The following is a 9,072-nucleotide window of genomic DNA, read 5'->3' on the forward strand; positions in this document are numbered from 1 at the left end:
AGTGTTGAAATCAAATCTGATGGTGTTAATTCAGGCATGCTGGATTTGCTGTGTTATAGTTAAAAGCTAGCTAAAAGCAGCAGATAGATAGTTAAAAATTGAAAGTAGCTTAAAAAGACAAGAAAAAGAGAAAGTTCATCTCAAAGAACAATTTTTCTGAACGATCTAAGCAGATCATGTATTTTTARAAGGAAAAAGTTTGTAAGTAGAGATTAAATAGTTTGAAAAATATAAGAATTACAAAAAACAAAAGTCACCCSTCCCATAAATTAACTGAATYTTTTGATAGATGAGTTGCTAAAATAGCCCAAATTAACATACGAGGAAAAGTGAGTAGAGTAGATTGAARGCTGAATCAGCACAAACTTTTAGTATAAATGGTAAATAGTTGGAATTTATATAGAGCTTTATCAAGTCCCTATGGACTCCAAAGCACTTTACACTTCGATCAATCACACATTCACACACACATTCACACACACATTCACACACTGATGGTGATAAGCTACAGTGTAACCACAGCTGCTCTACAGCAGACTCACAAGCTATGCTGCCCTGCGCRGGCACCACTGGACCCTCTGACCATCCCCAGCAGGCAAGGACACAGTGACTGAGATAGGAAGAATGGGGGTTCAAACCAGCAACCCACAGGTTACAGGTCGACTCCTCTAACTGCTCTGCCACAGCTGCCTATAAGGGCGTGTTGTCATTGCTGCTTTCCATCACTTGGAGACATTTCTTTTAATGTTACGATGAAAAGCTGMTCRGTATTTAAAATATCATGAAAGGGATTGTGAATGTAGCTGATTCCCCACGTTCCTTTCAGCGCTTGAATATGATTGWGTTTAAAGTGTGAGGGACTTCATTTCAGCCCCACCACATTAAACTGTGCTACAGTTGTGCAGGAACTGGGCTGATTCCCAACTCCCACATTAATATGCTCCTAAATTAAATTTTCTTTCATTTCTCTGGCTGAGATCGCAGCCGTATTACTCTTTCTTGCCAACACACACATGCAGGTTCTGACTTCCAGAAACAAGATGGCTGAATTAATTTCTCAAATACTATATAGTTAGGATAATTGGTAACTCTAAATTGTCCCTAGGTGTGTTTGAGTGTGTAAATGGTTGTATAATAGTAGTAAAGGTCTTGCATTTCTTAAAGGAATGCATATAACTTAACACTGTTTAAGATTAAGATCATCTTATGTTAAAGATTACTATTGTTTGAATTTATATTTGAGGAAAAAAGGGGCAGCTATTATCAAAAAAAATTCTTCTCTGCTGCCTTTCATTTCATTGTATTTGTATTTTTCTTTTATTTTTATTGTACATAGAATTAATTTTGTTTTTTATGAAATGAATAAAGTTTTAAATTAAAATTTTTTAAACATTTAAAAAACATGAAAAAGTTGTAGCCGCTTTGATCCAACCTTAAAAACACCAGTTGTCACTCTCAGAGTATTGTGTTCTAAATTACTCTCAGCCYCATCAAATTTTAGCCCAATATCTGATTGATTTATGGCCATTTTTGTGTTGGCTAATATCATTTAGCTATGTTCCAGCCATGTTGAATTTGACTGACTCAAAAACTTATTCAGTTGTAGATACAGTATATCTCCAGTGATTACTGTTTGATTTCAATAGAAACTTTCCAGTGGATCGTATGATTTTTTTGCTAACAGAAAAACAGGGATGACTTCCAAAGTGAATGCTGARGTCGTATTCAAAGATCGTAGGTAATAGAAAGAACTTGAAATATGTGTTGTAAATGACTCTCAGCTACAACCTCACAAAGTTARAGCTCAATATTCATAAAACTGACTGAATTAAAGCAAATGTTTTTTTAAACTATAATCAGTTAACTGTAGTGGCCATCTTGATTAGGGTTGACTCCAACAGTGAGTGATTATTTCCTGAAAGTTCCATTAAAATCCATTTAGTGGTTCATGAGATATTGTATTTTGCTAACAGAAAAGCACAGTTGACTATCAAACGTTAAAAAGTTAAAATAAAAATCTTGAACTATCTGTTAGAACTCAGAARATGTGTCAAGGGTCACTCTCTACTACTACTATCTTAAAATTTTGTCAATGCATGTAAAATCAGGAGTTCTTGACTTTGTTTTTTAGTTTTTTTAAGGTCATCCGCCTGTGGTAGCCATTTTAAATTGGGCCAACTCAACAAGTTAATGAATTGTATCTGTATCTGCAAATATTTTAATATAGTTTCATTAAATTTATTCAGTACTTCATAAGATATTTTGGTAACAGACACATGAACACACAAGTAAAACCATTATTGATGGTGGCGGGTGAGAAGAAGGATGACGCATGAGGTCTCTGCAGAGGTCTGACATCACTTCAGATGCTAAAGGTGCCAATCAAGGCCCTGGCCATCAAATATGCATCTGTTTGCTTATGGTTGCGGTTAGTGACGTTGCAGTATAAGGTCATGGAAGCTGCTCCTGTGGTGATGTATTTATTATTGATTCCCTTCCTGGAGCTGCCTGTGTGTCTAATGGGCGGGCCAAGCTATTATCCGTAGGCTCTATTGACGGTATTGACAGACGTGCTGGAAGAGGAAGTACAAACTGTAGCGAGCCGTCACTGTCATGTGCTGACCTCAGATACGCACAGACCTCCCCCCAGAGGGTGGGGCTTCTAAATCACTTCTGATGACTTTGGCTCATTTTGTTCAAACTCCATAGAGATTTGAAGTTTGAAATGATTCCTGATAATTCTTCCTAAAAGTTGGACTTTCGGATGCAGAAATGCTTCCTTTGTTTCAGGCCACTCCTGTCGTTGAAAGTCAGTTATTCAGATCCCGCTAAACATATATCAGGCCAGAAAGCAAGACGATTTGTTGATTTTCGTTTTCTAAATGTCACCTTGACATTCTTTGCAAACCCAACTAGGAAGCAGATTTGGCTAAAAATCGACAATTAGAAACAAATATCCACATATTCAGAAAGTATGAACCCTTCAGTTTAAAAGGAGGTGTGTGTCTCAGTGTGTAGAAATACACACTGAGACACATCTTTAATATAGATGGATGCAGTTTTATATTTAGAAACCTTTTTTTCTTTTGTTATGAATGAGTGCACATTTTGATAATGTATTTTTAGGAGCCAAGGGGAGACTTAAGCCATAAATGACCCTAAAAGGAAGATATATTTTACCAAGTATTAGTCCTTTTTTTTTTACTTGCCATGAGACACTCAACATGCTCCTGACAGATTCCATACACTGTTGAAGAAATTTATTAGTCATTTAGATACTGATTTCAAAAGCACTACACCATTTCATAGTTTTCCTTTTTAAGTATTGAGCCTTATAAAGTATTGTGTAACTGTTGTTATGTCTTGATTAAAATAGTTTTAGTCAGTGGTGGGCACCAGCCCACTAAAGCGCAAATCCYCTAATTCTGGACCTAACTATTTCGTTTGTGCTTTAGTGGTCTTACTAATTTTTATAATTCATAAGCGGATTTGCGCTTTCTAAAATTAAAATGCAGTACCGCTAATAACTAATTATCTACCAGTCATTATTATCTTGAACAGCGGAAGGTATGGCTGTCAATGAATCACAACACACGTGATCTATCCAACAGCACCCCTCGCGGATAAACACACTTATTGAGAAGGTATACATCCTTTCTGACTGTTGTGTTCATCACGGTTCTCATTTCCTACAACGCTTCGTGTCTGCTTACCTAGCAGGAAGGCAATGGTTAGAACTATGTGACCAGGTGAAAACAGTTAATGTTTGTAATCCATACTAAAATTTTGTATGTATTGATTTATTTTACTTTACAATCGCAGCTCCATTTTTAAAAAAAGGTTTAAATGCTGGAGCTCAATACTTGACATAATTGGTCGAAGCAATCGGCCAACGGGCTGCAGAAATGATTTAAAGATGTTATGCTGATGAACACAGACATCTAGTGGTCGACTGGAGCAACTACATGGAAAACTTTTAAAATCCAAGCTCTTATTTTGAAGTGAAGATAGTTTCCTGTACACCGTGCTTTTGTTTCCCGTCACAAATCAAATCCGTCATGTACCCAGAATGCATCGCTTCAGATTTCCAATAAACAGTTTTAAAATTACTTTATTGATTCTTCTTTAATGAAAAATCTACAACAAACAAAAGAAAAAGACAAAGAAGCAGCCGAACTAGCAATCCTCATCAACTTTTTAATTTTTACACCTGGAGCCAAAGGTCTGTTTCAGTAAATCACATCCCCAGCAATCAGCAGTTGTAGGATTAAGCTGTAAAAGGGTTCATACACCACTAGTTGGTAGTATTGTGCATATACTGTACATGAATTATTGCTAGCTAGTGAGTGTCAAATTGAACTTGCGCTTTAAAATTAGCTTCAGCTAGTTTTTCTATGGCATAAGCGCTTTTGAAGTTGCGGACCTAAATATTTTCATAWGCGCTTCCGAAATTGCAGAGCTAAATTTTGGATTAGCGCTGCCCATCACTGGTTTTAGTTATGTAAGAAAATTTAGTGTTCGTTTACTGAAATCGGATCTTACCCAGGCATAAACCACATGAATGTTGAATAGATTAAAATGCGAAAAGGATGGACCATACAAATACCAGTACTGGATTCTGAATGAAGGTTGTATTGCTCACGCCATAAGCATCAAACCAGCGCTGGTGGAAACCCGGAAGTGCAGCTCATTTTAACATGGTTCTTCAGTGTCTGGCCCGCCCCCTACAGGTCCACAGCTGAGTCGCAGACACTCCAACAAAATCACTTTCCTTATGGTTCATTAACGGGTTATATGTGTTGTTATGGTGTTTCAGGCATGTAACTAAAACTATTTTAATCAAGACATAACTATAGTTACACAATAGTTTATAAGACTCAATACTTAAAAAGGAAAACTATGAAATGGTGTAGTGCTTTTGAAATCAGTATCTAAATGWCTAATAAATTTCTTCACTGTAGTAGAAAAGGGGTCMGGGACAAAGTGATGGGGCTCTTTTGGTGAGCCAGTATCTGAAACAATTCCACTAACCTGAAAATAAGGCAAAAAGTATGAATGAGAATCTTTTTTTCCTCTCTAAGCTCACAACCTCTGCTCAGCTCTAGAAATAATTAGAACAAATGCATTATTGTTAAAAACTGATAATATGTTAAAATTTATGAGCCAAAATAGATCAAGCACACAAACGCGGCATCACAAGGTAAATCTTGCTGTTTTCTAAACATTTTCGGAAAGGAAGTTTGATTTCTTGGCTGCACTTGGGATGAGTCTTTATAGTGGGAATAAATACCATTTAWATGTCCAAATACATATTTTAACATCTTTTCCCCAGTCAGACCGAGAAAGGAGCAGCTGAGCAATACACAACTTGGATTTCGAACAGACTTAGGGATTCAGAGGGATTTCAAATCACCCTGCATATTAATTTCTCAGTTAATTTCCAGGAGCTACAAATGCCAAACAGAAGCAGAGTACCTGGAAAATGTTTAATTAAAAACAGCTTATAGAGAATTTTTATTAGGTCACTGTGAACTGGGGAAAATACACACATAAACACAACAARCTACTTGGTTTATTACACGTAAACACAAGTATGCATATTTAATAATAAAAAAATCTAGTTTTTTTCCCCCTGAGGAACGTGTGGTTCTGGAGAAATACAGAGTGAAGTYCTGCTACTTACCTGTCTCCACGTCAGTGATCACAGCCGTGTTGTCAAATGAGCCGGTGAGGAGCTGTCGCCCACAGGGGGTCCAACAGGCGTCACGCACGGCTCCCGAGTGGCAGGTGTAAAGCCTGAGGCACCGTCCACTTTCTGCTCCATCCCACACCTGTCAGGCATGGGCACAAGCCAAAGTCACAAATACACCCAGACTGTGGCGACAAAGCCAGGGAAAGGAAAAAACTCCTAAAACTGCCTTCAATTTTAAAAAAATAAAAAAGTTAGAAGATATGCAAAATGTCACTTTCCTATGCATGAGAGCTCAGATTTATGTGACACAAAAGGCTAAAAGTAGAGAAAAATCCAGCTACCACAACTTTATCGCCACAAGCTTTTCAAAATAAAATCTGCTGTGAAAGAATAACTGAAACGAATTTTGATGTATTTTAACCAAATTGTGTCAGAAGGTTTCATGAACATAAATAACGGTGAACAGATGGAATTCATTAACCTCCATTACTCAAAACTAAAGCCAAAATGTTTACTGGGTGCCACCATGTTTTTTAGAGGCAGAGTCTGTGCCTTTTTTTTTTTTTTTCAAATATTCGGGAAAAAAAAAATCTAAGCAAACTATATAAAATTCTGATGTAATGTGAAGCCAGAGTAAATCAATGAACAAAGTGAGCAGAGAAACTGGTACAACATTTGTACAACCCAATTCAGCTGCAAAACGAAACAGTAAAAAAATAACTTTTCAGTTGTATATAAATCATTAAACAGTTCCGAACACTCTGAGGTTTCTTTGAGAACAGAAAAGAAAAGCACCCCGCTGCGTTTTTCTGTTTACGACAGCCATGGCTACACAACATAAAGCCCTGCTGCTTTGAAAACATGACATCATGATGAAAATAATGTAAACGAATGAAAGGAGCTGTTAATCAGCCACACTGGTTTTATCGTTGCTTTTGCATTTGTCTTCACTTGTTGTGCCGGGTTTCAAACAGACAAACATGTTGATGATGGATTTTAATCAGGGGGGCTGTTTTGTTTTCTAAGACATGCCAAAACACAAAGGCTTTTCCAAGAAGCACAGCTTGATATACAATGGGTGGTCTGGTCAGGTGCCCACTGACTGCACTAATGATGAAGTGTTTTTTTCCCRCCTTCGATGGCATTACCAGAGCCACAAAACTTTGATGCAGCTCTGCAGGATTTTTCTCTCTGCTTCATTATTTAACTTGCCTGGATCCGGCACAGGAAACAAACTACGGTATTTCTGCTCCCAGAGGAGACCGAGAACAGAGACGGATAAAAAAGGATAACATAATAATCCAATAGGCAGCAGTTAAATAAGCAGAATACCTATGACGCCTCCAGGGGGTGAAAAATAGTAGAGATGCTTTTAATTGCAACATGTTAAATATTGGAGTGATCTGTCTATTAGAAGTGCTTCTATGATTGTRCAGCAGGATCCCCCTGTTCTCTGTTTGATCCTAGACTAAGAGGAACACTGCCATCTGAAGGCAACAACAAAAACTGTCAAAATCCACACCGTTCTCAGAAAACCTGGTTTAACTTGCATCCTGCAAAACATCTTCCATCAGAGCCATTCACTGCGCACATTCGCAATAATTCAAAAGAAGACAAGATTCATGCTTCTAAGAATAAAACTGCCTGCATATTTGCATCAATTTAATTTCTCTGGCCACTTAAGAAARGCACCAAGCAGATCCTTGCAAATGATTCATGGGGCAATCTGCTGCTTCCCTAATGATTCCTGATAATTAAAAATAAACTGGTAATATTTTTATCAACTTCAAACTGCTGCTTTACACCTGCTGTAGCCATGGAGACCAGCAGGCTGGAATAATAAAAAAGTGATCTGACAGACAGGATGTAGGAAGACATGTGGAAAGCATGAAGCACAAAGAGGACACACACACACACACACAAACTTGTTTTTATATCCTTGTGGGGCCGGTCCATTGACTTCCATTCATTTTTTGGTAATTTTATATCCTAACCCTGACCACAAACCCTGAAATTAATCTCACAGGTACCTACCTGACCCTAAAACTAACCTAAACTCAATTCACACCTTGGTCCTAAACCCAACCCCCAACCCACCAATGGCATTTAAACAAAATGGGGACTCGACTTAGGTCCCCCAAATGCACCAGTTGTCCCCAAATGTAGGCATTTTGTCTTAAAACTGCCCCCAAATGTCACCAAAAACACCCCCCCACACACACACACTCATTTTATTCACCTAGCAAGAACAGAAAATATTGGCTAAAGTGATGAAAATGTGTATTAGACAGAACATGTGAACAATAACCTACAACAGTTTTACATAAGCAGCACAGATTTATCACATTTGTAACTGCACTTATTATTTGGACCTCTGAATTTTCAACACATCATTTTTAATAAGCCTGTTTTTTAAGAAGAAAATGTAAATGAAGCAATTTGGTAAAATCCAAACACATTATGCACAAAATGCAAAATGTGCCCTTGCACGCAATCACTAACACTATTTTGATGATTTGAAATTAGTTCCTCACACAAAACAACACAAATGAAACCACAACTCACATTTTACGCATTTTTAGAACTTGATTACATAAAGACTGCTGTCTTTGCTGCATAAATATGAGACAACTGTTTCCACTTTCACTGCTACTGAGAGAAAGTTCCAAAAATATGGGAATAAGAGCCGCAGCCTTTCTGGAATAAAATGTTCTACGATAAGCGGAGATGTACACAAGTCTTTTTTCYTAAGTCCAAGTCAAGTCTCAAGACTCTTGACCTCAAGTCTTAGTCTCATTGCATGTATTACTAAACTGGCAACTATATTTGATTATATTCTATAATACTATATTTTAATCAAATATTAAAACATAGTATGTTTTAATAAAATATTACAACATAATACTGTTTTAAAAATACAGATAAGGTTAAGGTTGAAATAACAATCAAGCATTTAGAGTACTGTTATCTGTATTTTGCACTTGAAGTCTTACAAAAGCATACTGTATTGACAAAGAACAAATCCAACAAGTCTGCTGCTGACTTTACAATAAAATAATAGAAAAAATATATATTTAAATGGATAAAACACGTCAGTGAAGATGATGAACAAGAGAAAAGGGCTGCACAAAGTCATCACAAAAACTAATTTTGGATTTGGACTCCAAAGACTTTGTATTTTGCCAGTCTCTTGTCATGGTGTTGAATAAAGTCTCTGTAAGCAAAGCTTATAATGAATATACTGCAACACACCTGCCATGATGAAGCTCTGTTTGTCATGTAGGGTACACGTCATTAACATTAGACGGCACTGGCTCCTCCCATTCTCAGGTGAGGGGGAGCGGAGCGTATGGAAGAATTATTCTGACTTTAATCAAGAG

At 37.1% G+C, this 9,072-nt stretch overlaps 1 protein-coding gene across 6 annotated transcripts in view; it reads right to left on the reverse strand.

Moving 5' to 3' along the window:
* The window catches only part of wdr25 (WD repeat domain 25), a 23,954-nt gene that overhangs the window by 8,677 nt on the left and 6,205 nt on the right, over positions 1-9,072 (reverse strand). For all 6 annotated transcript variants that reach the window (XM_014015144.1, XM_014015118.1, XM_014015126.1 and 3 more), the window contains one exon: positions 5,684-5,831. In XM_014015144.1, coding sequence (XP_013870598.1) covers positions 5,684-5,831 — 148 coding nt within the window. The remainder of the gene's footprint in view (positions 1-5,683; positions 5,832-9,072) is intronic.

The sequence above is a fragment of the Austrofundulus limnaeus genome, unplaced genomic scaffold (genome assembly GCF_001266775.1).
Source record: "Austrofundulus limnaeus strain Quisiro unplaced genomic scaffold, Austrofundulus_limnaeus-1.0 Scaffold2, whole genome shotgun sequence".
Taxonomy (NCBI): Eukaryota; Metazoa; Chordata; class Actinopteri; order Cyprinodontiformes; family Rivulidae; genus Austrofundulus; species Austrofundulus limnaeus.